Source organism: Mustelus asterias, chromosome 1 (genome assembly GCF_964213995.1).
Source record: "Mustelus asterias chromosome 1, sMusAst1.hap1.1, whole genome shotgun sequence".
NCBI classification, from domain to species: Eukaryota; Metazoa; Chordata; class Chondrichthyes; order Carcharhiniformes; family Triakidae; genus Mustelus; species Mustelus asterias.
In genome coordinates this window covers 96,908,987-96,927,870 of record NC_135801.1, presented here as the reverse complement: position 1 = coordinate 96,927,870, position 18,884 = coordinate 96,908,987, and the positions used below count along the sequence as shown (strand labels likewise).

Here is an 18,884-nt window from a genome sequence, read left to right as displayed (position 1 = left end):
CTCCAGTCTGTAAATTAATACAGTTCCTATATATCATTTTTTTTTTAATGAAGCTATTGTTTTAGCCTCACATTTCATAAAAGGAGGAATTAACTCGAGTCTAAGATGGCTTTACATCATCTTCTCCAGCCTTTAGTTTGAAAGTCATTCCCATCATACTCAGACAAACAGAAAATCTACCAGTGATTTGTTTCCAACAAATCTAACCTGGGTAGGCCAACTCCCCGAATGTTATTTTCCTGGAAAATCTTGGCGTATTGCGGCAATTCCACAAAGTGAATTAGCCAGTCCATTGTTTCATCTACTGTCCAATTGTATACTGCAAGAGAGAAAAAAAAGGCACATTTAATGATATATCAAATATAATTATATAGGATTACAATAGGATATACAACACAGAAACAGGCCATTTGGCCCAACCAGTGTTTATGCTCCAATTGAGCATCATCCCTTCCTTTCTCATCCAAACTCATCTTCATAACCATCTATTCTCTTCCACCACATATGTTTGGCTAGCTTCCCCATAAATACATTTATATTATTTTTGATTTGATTTATTATTGTCACATGTATTAACATACAGTGAAAAGTATTGTTTCTTGTGCGCTATACAGACAAAACATACTGTTCATAGAGAAGGAAACAAGAGAGTGCAGAATGTAGTGTTACAGTCATAGCTGGGGTGTAGAAAAAGATCAACTTAATGCAAGGTAAGTCCATTCAAAAGTCTGACAGCAGCAGGAAAGAAGCTGTTCTTGAGTCGGTTGCTACGTGACCTCAGACTTTTGTATCTTTTTCCCGAAGGAAAAAGATGGGAGAGAGAATGTCCAGGATGTGTGAGGTTCTTAATTATGCTGGCTGCTTTGCCAGTGTAGACAGGGTCAATGGATGGGAGGTTGGTTTGCGTGATGGTTTGGGCTACATTCACGACCTTTTATAGTTCCTTGCGGTCTTGGGCAGAACAGGAGCCATACCAAGCTGTGATACAACCAGAAAGAATGCTTTCTATGGTGCATCTATAAAAGCTATTGAGAGTTGTAGCTGACATGCCAAATTTCCTTAGTCTTTTGAGGAAGTAGAGGCATTGGTGGGCTTCCTTAACTATAGTGTCGGCATGGGGGGGACCAGGACAGGTGGTTGGTGATCTGGACACCTAAAAACTTGAAGCTCTCGACCCTTTCTACTTCGTCCTCACTGATGTAGACAGGGGCATGTTCTCTTTACGCTTCCTGAAGTCAATGACAATCTCCTTCGTTTTGTTGACATTGAGGGAGAGATTATTGTTGCCGCACCCAATTCACCCAGATTCTCTACCTCATTCCTGTACTCTGTCTCGTCATTGTTTGAGATTCGACCCACTACGGTGGTGTCGTCAGCAAACTTGAAAATCGAATTGGAGGGGAATTTGGCCACACAGTCATTGGTGTATAAGGAGTATAGTAGGGGGCTGAGAACACAGCCTTGTGGGGCACCAGTGTTGAGGATGATCGTTTCTATTCATTTCTACCACTCTGTGGTAGCAAGTTCCACATTTTCAACACTCTTGGGGTAAAGGAGTTTCTTCTGTACTCCCTGTCTTACACTGATGACCTCCAGCTATGCTCTTCCCCACAAGAGGAGACATTCTCCCTACATCCACTCTATCACAACATTTCTCGATTTAAGTCACCCTCTGCCTTCTTATTCCAAGAGAGAAGAGAGAAAGAAGCCTTTCCTGGTATGTGTACCCATACATTTGATATCATCCTTCTAAATCTTCTCCGCAGTGCCTCTATATCCTTTCTGTAAGAAACTGCAGATAGTTCTCTAACTATACACGAGCCAATTTCAATAGGATTAGCATAATTTCCCTACTTATTTCGATCCCTCTAGAAATAAAGCTTAGTTTTTGGATTTGCTTTTTTCATAGCCCTGCTAACCTGTGGCACAATTTTAGTGACTGATGTGTTCGTATTCCAAGATCACATAATTAGTCCATCCCACTTAGATTTGCACTTTCCAAGTAATAAGTGACTTCCCATCATAATGCAGTACTTCACATTTATGCACTGTATTCCATTTGCAAATTATCTGCCCATTCTGCAAGTTTATTAATGTCCCTCTGTAATTTGTTGCAGCGTTCCCCAGAATTGACTATCCCCCTCCTCCCAAATTTGATCTCAATTTTGAGTCAACAAAATCAAGGTGCAAGATCCATAAATTGGCCCAGATCGTCCATTCCCCAGGAAGTCCACATACAGGAGTTGCACAGGAATTGTCCAGGAACATAGAACAGTACAGCTCAGAACAGGCCCTTCGGCCCACGATGTTGTGCCGAGCTTTATCTGAAACCAAGATCAAACTATCCCACTCCCTATCATCCTGGTGTGCTCCATGTGCCTATCCAATAACCGCTTAAATGTTCCTAAAGTGTCTGACTCCACTATTACTGCAGGCTGTCCATTCCACACCCCAACCACTCTCTGCGTAAAGAACCTACCTCTGATATCCTTCCTGTATCTCCCACCATGAACCCTATAGTTATGCCCCCTTGTAATAGCTCCATCCACCCGAGGAAATAGTCTTTGAACGTTCACTCTATCTATCCCCTTCATCATTTTATAAACCTCTATTAAGTCTCCCCTCAGCCTCCTCCGCTCCAGAGAGAACAGCCCTAGCTCCCTCAACCTTTCCTCATACGACCTACCCTCCAAACCAGGCAGCATCCTGGTAAATCTCCTCTGCACTCTTTCCAGCGTTTCCACATCCTTCTTATAGTGAGGTGACCAGAACTGCACACAATATTCCAAATGTGGTCTCACCAAGGTCCTGTACAGTTGCAGCATAACCCCACGGCTCTTAAACTCCAACCCCCTGTTAATAAAAGCTAACACACTATAGGCCTTCTTCACAGCTCTATCCACTTGAGTGGCAACCTTTAGAGATCTGTGGATATGGACCCCAAGATCTCTCTGTTCCTCCACAGTCTTCAGAACCCTACCTTTGACCCTGTAATCCACATTTAAATTAGTCCTACCAAAATGAATCACCTCACATTTATCAGGGTTAAACTCCATTTGCCATTTCTCAGCCCAGCTTTGCATCCTATCTATGTCTCTTTGCAGCCTACAACAGCCCTCCACCTCATCCACTACTCCACCAATCTTGGGGTCATCAGCAAATTTACTGATCCACCCTTCAGCCCCCTCCTCTAAGTCATTAATAAAAATCACAAAGAGCAGAGGACCAAGCACTGATCCCTGTGGCACTCCGCTAGCAACCTGCCTCCAGTCCGAAAATTTTCCATCCACCACCACCCTCTGTCTTCGATCAGATAGCCAGTTACCTATCCAATCTGCCAACTTTCCCTCTATCCCACACCTCCTTACTTTCATCATAAGCCGACCATGGGGGACCTTATCAAACGCCTTACTAAAATCCATGTATATGACATCAACTGCCCGACCTTCACCAACACACTTAGTTACCTCCTCAAAAAATTCAATCAAATTTGTGAGGCACGACTTGCCCTTCACGAATCTGTGCTGACTATCCCTGATTAATCCGCATCTTTCTAAATGGTCGTAAATCCCATCCCTAAGGACCTTTTCCATCAATTTACCAACCACCGAAGAAAGACTAACCGGTCTTACTAACAGGAAGTTTCAACTTCTGTTGGGCAATTACTGGAACCAGTCAAAACTCTGATCTAAAGTCATCATACATTTCGGTTGTATTTCTCTTCGCAGAATAGTTACCTCAGAAAGGTTAGAACAATCAAAAACAATTCTAACTCCTGGATAACCATGGTACTGACCACTGCTTGCTCCCCCCCGCCCACAAACACCCCAAATCCCCTGATCACTGCCCCAATCCACCTCACCTCATCAGAACTAGGAGCAGGATGAGGCCATCTGGCCCCTCAAGCCTGCTCCGCCATTCAATAAGATCATGACTGATCTTTTTGTGGACTCAGCTCCACTTACCCGCCTGTTCACCATAACCCTTAATTCCTTTACAAGGGTTCCAATATGACTGTTGCAGACGGGGTGAGTGGGGAGGGTTAGAAGCCACTGCACAGTAGATGGGGAAAGTTTCAAACTTTCTGAAGGATCCTCTCATGCCCAGTTGGTAGATGCTGAGCTTTTAAAAATGGGTATAAGTGTTCGATTCCATTTGAACTGAATGGTACGATCTATTTGGTATTTTATGGATGTTATTTTAATATACCTTCTACTCCTCTAACCAATTAACTGCCACTTTTCTGGAGTCAGGCACTGATTGGTGATGAATTATAGCTGCTTAAGTTGTAGTGCAGAAAATCTCCAGCAGAGGGAGGCCAATGCCTTGACAAGCCAGGCCTGTGTGTAGTTTATGTAATAAATAGTTTCATATTACATGTGACGCAGGACACATTTTAGCTTAACATACAATATTAAACAAATTTGCCCTCTCTTATAGCCAACAGAAATTTATTATTTAGAATCATAAATAACAGATGCAGTAACCCAGCTTTATGCATTATCCTGGCTCTCTCTATTTCATCCTTCTGAAGAATGTTTGAGTTATGTTAATCTTTAATAATAAAATCTTAATATCTTGTGCAAATCACTGATGATTAATAGAGACTTAGAGGGAGCAGGAAACATGTTAAATTAACTTTTTTAAAAAACGTTTTGTCTTCTTTTTGTGGCCAGAATTCTGTTAAAGTCTTTAACATAGTGGTTATGTAACAATCAATAAGCCACTTGTTCCAATCTCTGAAAAAATTTGAAGTGTATTTCAACCCAGTAAAACAGAGCACAGTTACTCTGTTAAATCCTCTTTTCTGACAGCAAAGCCCAGAATTAGAATTCCAGTCATGTTATTCTCCCTCCTCCAATCACATGCCACAAAGCTGTACAGCATTAGTTACGGCAACGTTAATACAAGGTACTAACTCCAATCTGAAAACACAAGCCAGTTGGTCCAGTGTCATCAAAAGAGAAAACGCTGGAATATCTCAGCAGGTCTGGCAGCATCTGTAAGGAGAGAAAAGAGCCGACGTTCCGAGTCCAGACGACCCTTTGTCAAAGCTCAAATTAAGGCCGTTCACACCCTTTATTCTCTCTGTGGACTGCCATTAGCAGCCTTTCCCCTGGTTTCTGTGGCTATGACTCACCTTTCATTCGCTCCCCCTGCAGTATAAATATCTCCCACTTTCTATGCCTTTTAGTTTTGACAAAGAGTCGTCTGGACTCCGAACGTCAGCTCTTTTCTCTCCTTACAGATGCTGCCAGACCTGCTGAGATTTTCTCCTTTGGTTTCAGATTCCAGCATCCGCAGTAATTTGCTTTTATTTGGTCTAGTGTCATATTGGCCAAGCGATAATCTTCAATAATGTGCTGAATCTATTCATCACGATGAGTCCATGTCCAGTCAAACCTCAATTATGCAATAAATTCCTCACAATTATTCCATTGTTTTTAATGGCAGCCCATCATTCTAACCTGCTTCTTCCTCACCACTATCTTCGGCTTTATGTATCCTGGTAAACAAGCTTCTGACATTCCTTCTAAAACATGCCCTGAACATTGCTTTGTCTGAAGTGAAAGTGTACCAATAGTAACTTCCTTCAAGTTAAAGTTTATTTGTGTCACAAGCAGGCTTACATTAACACTGCAGCGAAGTTACTGTGAAAATCCTCGAGTCACCACACTCCGGTGCCTGTTCAGGTACACCGAAGGAGAATTTAGCATGGCCAATGCACCCAAGCAGCACATCTTTTGGTTGAACCTTGCTCTTAATTCTTTGATGCCAATGAATGAAAAAGCACTGAAATTTTGGGATTTTGATCTCTCTGCCACTGGAAAACTCCTGCCCATTCTCCACATTTGGAAATATTTCTATTATGTCACTCCATAACTTGCTTTGTTTGAATCTTTTTCAAATTCATTTACAGGATGTATCGGTGGTTAGGCCAGCATTTATTGCCCATCAGGTGGTGGTGAGCTGCTTCCTTGAACTGCTGCCGTCCCCGAGGTGTAGATACACCCACAATGCTGTTGGCAGGGTGGGGTGCTCCAGGATTTTGGCCCATAGTGAAGAAACAGTGATCTATTTCCAAGTCAGGATGGTTCCCAGGTGTCTGCTGCTCGTCTTTCTAGATGGTTCACAGACGTGGGTCTGGAAAGTTCTGCCCGGGGAACCTTGGTGAGTCCTGCAGTGCATCTGGTAGATGGTACACATGGCTGCCGCTTTTGTTGGTGGTGGAGGAATTGAATGTTTGTGGAAAAGGTGCCAATCAAGCTGACTGCTTTGTACTGGATGGTGTCAACAGTTGGAGCTGCATTCATCCAGGAAAGTGGGGAGTATTCCATCACATTCCTGACTTGTGTATTGCAGATTATGGACAGACTTTGGGAAGTCAGGTGGTGATCACTTGCCGCAGGATTCTTACGTCTCTGACCTGTTCTTGTAACCACAATATTTATATACTGGTCCAGTTCAGTTAATGGTAACCCCCAGGATGGTGATATTGGGGGAATTTCAGTGATGGTAATGCCACTAGAATGTCAATGGGAGATGGTTAGCTTTTCTCTTGTGGGGGATGGTCATTGTCTGGCACATGTAATTTTATGCTAAATTTATCCTTCCTCAAAAAAAACCCTTCGCCCCACTGTCCTTGCAAACTACATTCCATCATTTCCAAAGTCCATGCACACGTTGCCAACTCCCAAATCCATTCCCATCTTCCCCAAAACTCCAAGCCTGAGTCCCTCCAATCAGGTTTCCACCCTTATCACAGTATCGAATTGACTCTTAAGTCACAAATGAAATTCTATTTACATAGAAGATAGGAGCAGGAGGAGGCCATTTGACCCTTCAAGCCAGCTCCACAATTCATCACGATCTTGGCTGATCATCCAACTCAATAGCCTAATCCTGCCTTCTCCCCATAACCTATAGAAACATAGAATATAGGATTTTGCTGATAGAAGAATTGCTGTGACAAATGTAAACATTCCCTCTTTGTCTTTCTTAGCCTGTGTAGCTTTTGACACAATTAGCCACACCATCAAGGCCTCTCCACTGTTATCCAACTGAGTGGGACTGCTTTCACCTGGTTCAATTTTTACTTAATTGTAGCCAGAGAATCACTTGCAATGGCTTCTCTTCCTGCTTCTACACCATTCCCACTGCTGTCTCCCAAGGAATTATCCTTGGTTCTGTACTATTTCCTACCTATGCGCTGCCTCTCATAATACCAGTATAACCGAAAAACACACGTGCAAAGTAAGGGTAAGTGAAGTGATGTGCGTGCGGATTGCACACATTGACTGTGAGAGCCGTGCACTCCCTCGGTTTCCAAACTGTAAATATTTATTTTATTTTCACCATTTTAAGTTGTTGACAGTTCTATTAACAAGTATGATTCAGCATTTTCTACAACTCATTATGAAATATTCAGCATGTATTAAATATATTTAATTTCATAGGGTCATGGCTAGCCAATTTCAAGCTTGCGGCCGGCCCACTGAGATGGAGGGGGGGCCACTCATGCGGCCCACTCATTAGCCTAGGTTGCCTATCACTGCCCTAAACTCGCACCCCCCAAAACCCTGCTTCATGCCTTAAAACATATCTCTTTGATCAAGATTTTGGCTACCTGCCCTAATATCGCCTTATGTGGCTCAGTGCCTAATGCTCCTGTGAAGCACCTCAGGATGATTTATTACATTAAAGGCGTAACAATGCTAAATAAATACAAGCTGCTGTTAAATTGCCAACTTGGATTGCCAAATCTCTTTTCTCCTCTACAATTCCTAGCTTCTCACCATTTAAAAGATGCTCCAATTTATGTTTCTTGAGTTTCTCGTTTTGTCAGACTATTCCACACCAAGCTCCATTTGCTATAGGTTTGTCAGTAAGGAGGTAAAGGGCCCCATATCTCAATTCCCTGTTGGGACTTCAGGGCCTCTTGAGATCTGCCCAGAACAGATGGTTCTTAGGTCTTGGCACCCAGGGTGCAAAATATACAGAGGCATTGGATGAATTCACCCTCCAATCCTCACAAAAAGAAAATCAAAGGATGGGACAAAAAATTCAAAGGTCTAGTCTACAATATGACTGAAAATTGCATGTGCAAGCATCTCAGCAAGGGCGGAAAGATAATGCAGAGTTTGACTAGGGGAGCAGCAAACGTAGGACGGACAGAATTGAAGTTCCTGCTCCTCCGATCACAGGTTCAGTCTTTCCTGTGTTCATTGTTCCCACTCTTCCAGTCACAAGGTTCCTCCTTCCCACTCTGGTTACTCCTTCAGAGACAGAATCTATAATTGGAGGAACAACAAGGGTGGGCAGGAAGGAAGCTGGGATCCATGGTCAGGAAGTAGTTACGCTGGACGAGTCCAAACCATTCGACGTCCTCTAGGACCGAGAAACCGAGGGCAGAGAAGAAGCAGAAAAAGAAAAAAAAAGAGGGAGAAGGCTGCCAGAAACTCAGTAATGAGGCTGGGAACAGGGCTGGGAGAGCCACCTGTACCAAGAATAGGGCAGCAGCAGCCAGTGGAGAGAAGATCTGTCCCATTTTAATTTCCCTATAATCCTATGCTGGTGGTGGGAGGCAATCTCATTTCTTTGTAAATTGGGAATGGTTTTTAGATGATGAACAGAGACTCAGACAGCAGGCAATGTTAGTTCATGGGTGGTGACAAGCTCAACATTGCTGGTAATCTGGGACCATTCTGCACGATTACTAAATTGAAGGACTAATTTATCCTAAGATCAACCTAGATTTTTATAGTCCCTTTTCAGTGCCTGATCACTTGACTTCCAGATATTCTGATGTACTTTCCAAGCTTTGTAAGGTGCTCACTGTGAGTTGAGTTAAGTCAAGGGTTAGCAACCCTTTCATTGAAATTTGCCACCTCTGATCGTTAAGATATTTGATCTACTCAGATGTGGACATTGTCAATTGTTGGTTCTTCTCAATCGTCTCTCTTTCTGAAATCATGATTTTTTTACCCCATTTCCCCCCTCCCAAACACAATCAAGTGAAAAATGAGCCCCCGAAAAAACCAAAATGTTGCCCCTGTTGCCCTCGGCAAAATAAAGTTAGGCAGGTTTTTCTCTCAAGAAAATAATTGTCTTGACCCCTGCTTACACCTCGCCTCAGCCAGAATCTTTGACTGGAGCAGGGCCTCAGAAGCACTTGCTGGGGAGTCTTGCAGATGCAGGAAGGGGAGGCTTACAAGCTGGTGGTTTCCTGACTGTATTTCTTGGACAGCAGCCAGAAGGCCCTGTGGTCTGAACTGACGCTGGACCTGTAGCAACCAGGAACTTTCCTTGACTACTTCAAAATACGGAGCGCTGCCAGAGAACCACCTGACCCATGTAAATAACTCAAACCCAGGTCACGTCAGACGGGGGAGCAGGGGAAGAGAACAAAATCCAACTGCAAATTAATTCATTGTGTCACTCAGTGTACCTGAAGAGTTCCTTCGAATACACTTGTAGCATATTCAACTGAAACTAGTGGAAGGAAGATTGCAGCATCCTTTTGTCAACCAACTCTGACAGTTCAGAAACAACTCCCTCACCATCACCACCACCCTCTTTTCACAACAAAAGCCTCTGTTGTTCAAACACAAAGTAATAACTGAGTTCAAAATCAAGGAACGGGATTCTTCAAACTTGCCAAAGACTTATTTGCTGGTTAGAGCTGACCAGTGAGAAGAGTTTGTTGTTTCTTGGAAAAGGAGGCAGGTATTATGCTATCAAACTATCAGTTCACGGCATGTCCTTAATTAATCAGACCACAGGGACATCTTTAAACTAATCCTTTATCAAAGTGAAATTATAGAGTTTCAAGTAATGAAACATGGGTTTAGAATCAAATAATTTGAACTCTTTGTCTGGTAGCAAATATTTAATTAGGATCACCACTCATTCAAACCAATTAGTCAGGTCACAAATTTGCTAAGAAGTTTTTCATTTGAATCAAAATTTTGATCAGCCTTGCAGCTCCACGTGACTGCAGTGAATGGGATTTGTAGCTTCACATACGAAGAGCTAACTTTTCCTGACTACAGACAGAGGCTTGGAGGTGGGAAGACACAGGTCAGGACAACTCCCCAACGTATTCCCATTTCCAGGATTTTTTTCCCCAGGGATGGACTGCCACACAGGTTGGCTGCCTGCTCCACAGCGTCAAGCAATCGATTGGGGCGACTGAGATGCCTCCTGTAGGTTCCTGCCATCGGAGCAGCCCCCAACACGTGCCAAGACTGTCAGCTCACTCGAGACAGTCTCTCAGCAGCAGGTAGGTAACTAATCGAGTCAGAGACCCCATAAAACACTGGCCTGGCCATTGGGACCAAAGGCCAGAATTGTGGCCATCGTCACACCTGCAAATGGGTTCCCTCTCCACCCTGATGGCCCTAACAGGTTCAGGCTTGTTTGTTGACTTCTCTGCAGGCAACCTAGGGCCCTTCCCATGGTAAGGCTCCCTGGTGCTTGCCTGTCCGGCTCAGCAGCATCCACCTCTCCTAATGGGGCTCAGATTACTGCGGTCATCTGATTGAGGCTCCGAGGTCTGCCTGTCATCCCCAGTTGGGATGGAGCTCCTGGCGATGGCTTTTTAATTGGGCACTCCCAGGAAGATCGAGGCCGACGTCTTGCCATTGTCCTTGAACAACGCCACATCAGAACCATGAACCATCCGGGGAACCCATCCGTATAACTGGAGTTAACAGGGGTTTTTCAGGACCATCGCATTTGTGAATGATGTGACTAAAGATTATCAACTTATCCCATCTACAGGATCACATACCAAATATAACTCTTCACTCATGTAACGAGACACATCAGAACCTGATGCTGAATGAGGTACTTAAATACTCCACTATTCACAGAGCTTGCAAACTTCAGTAAACGCAGCTGCCCTCAGTCATCATCTCCTATTAAGTGTAATTATTTTACAGATCGCTGACAGTAATACTGACATATTACTCCAGCAAGTAGTAACATACTCCAGTTAAAACTGCCAACAAAAAAAATCCGGCTTTTTACTCGAAGGTTACATTTCCAGAAAAGGCCCAAACTCTAAGAAAGTATAAAATTTCATATTTATTATGTGCAAAAGTATGCAGTAAAAGAGGCTGCACAAAACAAGCTGGAAGATATTAACACTTGGAGGGAAAGCCAAAGACTTTGCCCTTTGTATAATTTTATCCTCTTCATCTTGAGCTACGGTCTCTGAACCATCATTTCCTTGCAGTGAACAGTCAGCCCAGGCAAGCACCTTGTGAAAGCACATTTTTACCAGTTCTTATCTGTTCCCGATTTAATCCATACTCTATACCTTCTGCCCACAGATATATGGCTTGTGATATGCTTTCCCACCCCACCCCCCCTTTCTAGTCAATATAATAGAATTGGAAGCCATTGCCAGGCACTTCATTTCTTTCAACTTTTTCAGATAGGTGTCAGGCGTTTAAAAATCAACTACTGCTACCCTCTGCAGAGTTTGAAGCATTTTCAATCCCCTCCAAAAAAAATGGATTTTGCCCATTTCCATGGTTGATATTAAGCAGAAACAACGATGCATTAAACTACAGAATGTTTCTTTATTTACATGTCCTGAAAGTAGGAAATAATTCTATTTATCTAGTTTCACAGAAAGTACCCAACTTCAGTCACGGAGTTTCATTATAGTACATCTTCTGTGGTTAATCTAATCATTCTTTTCAGCTGTTTACAGATTTGAAAGCTGTTTATCCTATCACATTTAGAATCTCCACCATAAACACTTATTGACTTCAGTGGAAAAGAAACTCTAGTGAATGTAAAACAATCTCTCAATTTCCAATCAGCCCATTTTGCCTGACTGATGTTGACCAATACCATCCCTATAGTGCTTCCAGGACTGTAAAACACTGGCCAGAAAGTTTTAAGTTCTATTTTCAGCCACCATTGAACTTGTAACAACACAACAACTGAAGCGTATCTATACATTTAATGAAACATACATTAAAAAAAACAAGAATTAGACTTGTTGTATAACGTCTGATCGTCATCCTTCCATCATACTGTACTTCAGTTCAGTGATCAATAAGTTTAGCTTAGTCATCAATAGGGTTCACTGCACATTTTCTTAATCCCTTTCCTGAAGATGTTGACTCATACTGGAGTAAGGTTCCACACTCTGCTTACGCAAGTATCTCATCATTCTTCATGTGCAAAGTATTGGTAACTTGGTATGGGTGTCACAACAGCCAATCCCAAATATATTCTAGCCTGTTTATAAATGCCAAGCATATTTCTGTACAAGGGTCACTAGGCAATAGTCACCGACAAATAAAAACTGGTTGAAGTTAGTTTTGACATTTCTGCTGCTGCATTAACTGTGATAAACTAAAACAGTTCAAATCAACAACTTAATCGAGAACCTTTCTGGTTCATGTGACTTTGTACAATGCATCTAACTAGTGACTACCACCTCTCTATAAAAAAATGCTATGCAGTACCTCATTCAGTCTCAGGCTCTGATGTGTCTAGTTACATGAGTGCATATTTGGTGCATGATCCTGTGGATGGGACAAGTGGATCTTCAGTCGCATCACTCACTAATATGTTGGTCTGGATAAACCCAATTAATTCCAGTCATTGTGCTGGATTTTCTCAAATGTGCCACAAGCCTGGGGTCGGAAACCCACAAAAATAAGCCAAATCTAAAAATTCATTGCATTTTACATCAGGTCCGCATTTAATGTTGCCCCATTTTCGCTTTAACATCATTAAGTTAATGGGGCCTGTAATCTCACTGAGCATGATGAGATTTGTTTTAAAGTCAGTACTCGCGTGACCCAATGGGCACCAAGTTTCGAAGATGTTCCTCCCATCCAACTGCATTTCTCCAAAGTCCTTGCGCTCAGTGAAGATTCAGGAGAGGGAGGCTGCCAGCAGAGGAGTTTTTTAAAAAAAACATGGATTATAACACAGCCCCAGTCGAGCATTCCTGCACCATCAGGACTCACATTTCCAGAGCTCCAGCATCAGATCTAATCTGGATCTTGAACAGGAAAGCAAGTTTACAAGAGGGAAGCAGCAGGAGGATGAGTCAGGGAGCTGGAGGTTTGGTGAGAAGGTGAGTCAGGGAGAGGCCACAAGTCGGAGGCTGAGAGACGGGGACAGGTAACAAATTGCAGGGTGGAGAAAGGGGAAAAGATCTGCAGCAACCACAAGGATTAGGGAGTGGGAGGTTCAGGAATCAGGATCGATGACGAGCAGGTAAGTTTTTCAATGTATGAATTTAGCAATGTATAGTATTTCAACTTACAGGGTATTATTTTTTAATGTTTTTTTTTCCTGACAAGGAAGATCCTATAGAACCAAATTGCATGGAACCAATGCTTCACTTAAAGTCGTTATTTTCAGGAACAAACCACAACTTTAAGTGAGGATTTACTGTATATAAATGTTTAATACATTTAGATTCTTACGCCTGTCAACTTTTTCAATTGTAAATTCCTTTCTTCACATTCATAATGGTGGCTCCCAATATGAACATGTTAATGTATAACTACACTCTGTCCCAGGTGGAGACGCTGCATTCACTATTCTCAAGGGAGTAAAATCCCAGGTGACAGGTTGATGTGGGTAGTGTGCATTAGAAATATGGACATAGGAAATGATAAGGGAAATGTAAAATCATACAACCTGTCCTTATTTTAAAACGGGGACTGAATTCCATCTTGCAGGTTCAAGTCCAAATACTTTGTGAGGTGATGCACTTTGGAGGGAGTAATTCGACAAGGAAGTATACTATGAAAGGTCTGACACTGGGAAGTTCCGTAGAACAAAGGGACCTTGACGTGTTTGTCCATAGATCTAGAGTGGCGAAAAAGAAATATGGCACACTCGCCTTTATCAATCGAGGTATAGATTACAAAAGCAGAGGGGTCATGATGGAGTTGTATAGAACTTTGGTGAGGTTACAGCTGGAGTACTGTGTGCAGTTCCGTTCGCTACATTAAAGGAAGGACATGAATGCACTGGAGGAAGTGCAGAGGAGATTTACCAGGATGCTGCCTGGGATGGAATATTTAAGTTATGAAGAGAGGTTGGATAGGCTTGGGTCATTTTCGTTGGAGCAGAGAAAACTGAGGGGGTGACCTGATTGAGGTGTTCAAGGTTATGAGGGGCATGGACAGGGTGGATGGGGAGCAGCTGTTCCCCTTTAGTTGAAGGGTCAGTTACAAGGAGACACATTAAAAGTGAGGGATGGGAGGTTTAAGGGGTATTTACTCAGAGGGTGGTGACAGTCTGGAATGCACTCCCTGGGAGGGTGGTGCAGGTGGGATGCCTCATATCCTTTAAGGTATACCTGGATGAGTACTTGGCATGCCATAACATTCAAGGCTATGGGCCAAGTGCTGGCAAGTGGGATTAGGTGGGCAGGTCAGGGCATTTCATGTTTCAGTGCAGACTTGATGGGCCGAAGGGCCTCTTCTGCACTGTAGTATTCTGTGATTCTGTGATACTACGCCTTCTTTTTCACCTCAAGACTACATTTGGTCCGGATTTCTTCCCTGGGAGTTTAATTGCTACAGAAGATTGAATAGTTTACTCTAAATATCTAGGAAATCACTTGTCCTACTCTGAACAAAGTATTTGCCTCTTTAAATATATTGTTCCTTATCTTCTTTTAAAAAGCGTGGCCAAAACAATGCCGTATTCATCTTGCTACTTGAATTCTAAAAGCTATCAATTCAATTTGTTCTGTCAATCGCGTAGATTTTGTTCATTTCACCAGAGCAGAGGTCACGGAGGAAATTGTATTCCAAATGAGCATTACAAAGCTTTCATTATAATGCTTTTTTTTTTCAGTCAGATTTCCAGGTAAGGAGCTCTATTACCGTAGGCAGTGCAACTCAAAACCAGTTAACATAAAAACCTGACTGGAATTGCTGTGCAAGTCCACACAAACATCAATTGTATCAGCGTATCCTCCAAAAAGTAAGCCAACTGTATCATTGGAAACACTACTATGATTATAGCTCCCTTTCAGCGGCACAGCGGTTAGCACTCACAGCACCAGGGACTCGGGTTCGATTCCCAGGTTGGGTCACTGTCTGTGCATCGTCTGCACGTTCTCCCTATGTCTGCGTGGGTTTTCTCTGGGTGCTCCAGTTGCCTTCCACAGTCCAAAAGACGTGCTGGTTAGGTGTATTGGCCATGCTACGTTCTCCCTCAGTGTACCCAAACAGGCACCGGAGTGTGGCGACTAGGGGATTTTCACAGTAACTTCATTGCAGTGTTAATGTAAGCCTATTTGTAACACTAATAAATAAACTAAACTTTCATTTTTATTCAGGAATCAAAGTGGCAAATGGCAATTCACACATGTTTAACTGAAAGCCATCTGAAGTCACTTTTAACTCTTCAGTAAAAGCCCACTGTTTAGATGACTAGTCACACAATCAGTTCACATCTACGTTTGGAGCTGAATACATGAAATAGTTAAGTGCTTAGAGCATTGCAAAGACTGCAGACATGTTTTATACGGCCAATCTATCTGGTTAAGATCAAGTTACACAGCACACCCTCACATAGATACCTACCACTCGGCAGCTGCTCCTATTATTCTGAATAGCCACTATCGGGCCCTACCTTGTGAGTTCTTCCAGTGGTTCCACAGATCTCTCACTGTGATGTGTTTGTCTTCTTTATGGAATGTATTGCCTTTACTGGTAGGATCTTTGTCTTTCATATCTTCTTTGATGAACTGCAGGCAAACAAAATGAGAAAAACGAAAAACTTTAATTTTGAGGCTAAAGTAGGTAAATTGCTTTGGAAATGTTACTTGAACAAATCTAATAAAGTGAAGTAGTTAAACTTCAAGCTGTTGATAAGACCAAAGCTTAGTAGTTGGTTAAACGAAAGGATGGAAGTAGGTGTAAAGGCAATAAAGGCCAAAATGAAGGCAGTGACCGGTGGATCCGAGCTGCCGCTATATATTTTTATTTCTCGATACATAAGAGACAACTGAATTTGTAGCCTTAAGTGACGCGTGGTTAAATTTGCAGGTGGTGTGTGGGCAGCATCGGTGTGGACAGAGAGTAAACTCAGAGGAGCCAGCTAAGATCTTACAAAGACAACTTAATAGCGGTGTCATCTGGAGAAAACCAACTTCCAAGGTGGTAATTGCATGCTTGGGTCTTTCTGGAGTTGTAGGATGTCATGGTTAGGCCACACTTGGGAGTAATGCACTCGTTCTTATAACCACAACTCAAGGGGTCTGAGCAGCACTGCGACAAGACCCCATTTAAAGTTTTTTTTTAAAAAATGACAAAGATTTAAACAAATCAAGTTCAATTTAACATTTATTTTCATTTTGTGCTGCTGAAATCCAACCCCTCGTCATCCTTCACTATAAAATGCAACATTTTAGTTGCTCCATCATTTATGTTTTTATAAACAAACAAATGGTTACACCTCAGGCATTGGTATGTTTGGAATGTTTCACCTCAAAGTCCTAAAAATGGAGGAGGAAAATACATCAGATTGCAAAACCACAGGCCAACCACAAAACAAAGAGAAGCCCACCACAAGGTGCACAGACTGTGGAGCAGAAACAGAGAGACGGCCACCTGCAAACCCCGTGGAATAATCTAAAACAGAACAATGAGGAAAACACACACACACACATTGCAAGTCTGCTGAATTTATACACACAAATATTGTAAAAGAATCTATTCAGCAGCTTATGGAGTCTTGCAGCAAGTTCAGTTTTATGAAAAGTGGCACCAGAAACTTTATTCCAATGTCTCATCCCTCAGCTAGCAGGATGAATGTTTCAAATTCATTGATTATTTAAGATGTCATATTAAAAGTTACTTCTGCAGAAGGTAAGGTAGTTGATGGTCTGTATGGAAAGACAACTTTGGCTCTCTGCAACATATTTTCTAAACACAATATGGAACAGGCTTTTCAGATTTTACGCAGCAATTAATATTTTCTCTGAACAATTCATATTCTGCAGTCGAAACAGAATACATTTTTAATCACAATGTTCCTTCTAATATAGCCAAGTGTATTAAAAATATCCATGGCTAATGCTCCAAACAGATGCTATTGTACATCGTCTAGAGTAGAATTAAGTCATACAATGCAGGGGAAGATCCCATGTTAAATTCCCAGTCTTTATGCAGTTGAAAGATCTCAGTCAGGCCAGCAATCCGGGTACTGTAATTGTGCATGAAAAGTTTAGGGAGAGTGTAAAATGAAAGAAGTCAATCAAAGATTCCATTTCTGATTGCGAGCCAGCATCGTTTGGATGGAGAATTTGCAGTGTAAATACAGTACGAGAGAAAGCTTCAACGTTCTCCGTGGCAGACTGATCTGCCGACACTCATTACCTGGTCATCGCACTAGATTATTTATCAGTCATACTAGAGGTTTGCCAGTCTTTGTGAAATTGCATTGCATTCACGAGAGGAAAGGAATATATATAATTGTTGGTTGGAGTGATGTGGGGGAAAGCTGAAGCAAAAAGTATCCAAAGCTGCATTCACACTGCAACTGTGGAATTGAGGCAGAACAGTTTTGCTTTGCAGGGGTGTTAAAAATGTGATACGAATGCAGCCTAAACAAATTGAAAAAGTATGCAACGCAATGAGCTTCATCTAACTGGTTTTAAAATTAGTACTAAGCTAACATGATCAATGATGGACTGTTCTTAGCACCCACAATGCCCTAGCACTGAAAGAACACAATAAACTGCACATTAAGCAACACAATAAACTGCACATTAAGCAACGGGTGTGTGCAAGAATCCATAGCATCGAATCACGTTGGAAACCCGAGGTTGACTTTTCACTCAATATTCAATTTCAGCACAGTCGTAAGTCTCCAGTGTTTTGTATTTTACTTTAAAGTTGAATGACGCTTTGAATAAATTTGTGACCTAAATGTGAAGTGTGTTCACATTAGCTGCACTATCGACCTGGCTTTCCTTGTTTACTAAAGTATTTGTGGAAATGATATGATGATGAATGCACCTGGCTATGCAAATCAGCATACTGTATAGGTTCAGACTGTACAAGGAAATATTCACTTGTATCTTTTTTTTCAGTTGGCATGAGAGATTTTAGTATCCCTAGAATTACACTTTATGCAAACACAATTACCATTTCATCATCCCCCTAGCTATTGGAACATAGAACGCCTTGTGGCGAAGATACAGATATCCAGGAGTTGTGGCTCAGTGACCAGTTCATGGTTCAGGATGTCCACAGCCATTGTCCATCTGACAAATGTGGCCGAGCCAGTGCAGATGAATGAGATAGAGAATCAGGTGAACTGGTGCAGCAACAATAATCTCTCCCTCAATGTCAACAAAATGAAGGAGATTGTCATCAAGTTCAGGAAGCATAGTGGAGAACATGCCCCGGTCTATATCAATGGGACGAAGTAGAAATGGTCGAGAGCTTCAAGATCACCAACAACCTCTCCTAGTACCCCCATGTCAACACTATAGTTAAGAAAGCCCACCAACACCTCTCTTAGTACCCCCATGTCAACACTATAGAAGACTAAGGAAATTTGGCATGTCAGCTACAACTCTCACCAACTTTTACAGATGCATCATAGAAAGCATTCTTTCTGGGTGTATCACAGTTTGGTATGGCTCCTGCTCTGCCCAAGACCGCAAGAAACAACAAAAAGTCTGAATGAAACCCAGTCCATCACGCAAACCAGCCTCCCATCCATTGACTCTGTCTACACTTCCCACTGCCTCGGAAAAGCAGCCAGCATAATTACGGACATCACGCACCCCAGACATACTCTCTTCCACCTTCTTCCGTTGGGAAAAAGATACAAAAGTTTGAGGTCACATACCAACCGACTCAAGAACAGCT

General features: G+C 42.3%; 1 protein-coding gene across 2 annotated transcripts in view; it reads right to left on the bottom strand.

The window, feature by feature from the left end:
- stim2b (stromal interaction molecule 2b) overlaps positions 1-18,884 on the bottom strand; it is a 128,940-nt gene that overhangs the window by 33,772 nt on the left and 76,284 nt on the right. For both annotated transcript variants that reach the window (XM_078215684.1, XM_078215675.1), the window contains exons 4-5: positions 15,634-15,748; positions 208-319 (exon numbers count right to left, since the gene is read on the bottom strand). In XM_078215684.1, coding sequence (XP_078071810.1) covers positions 208-319; positions 15,634-15,748 — 227 coding nt within the window. The remainder of the gene's footprint in view (positions 1-207; positions 320-15,633; positions 15,749-18,884) is intronic.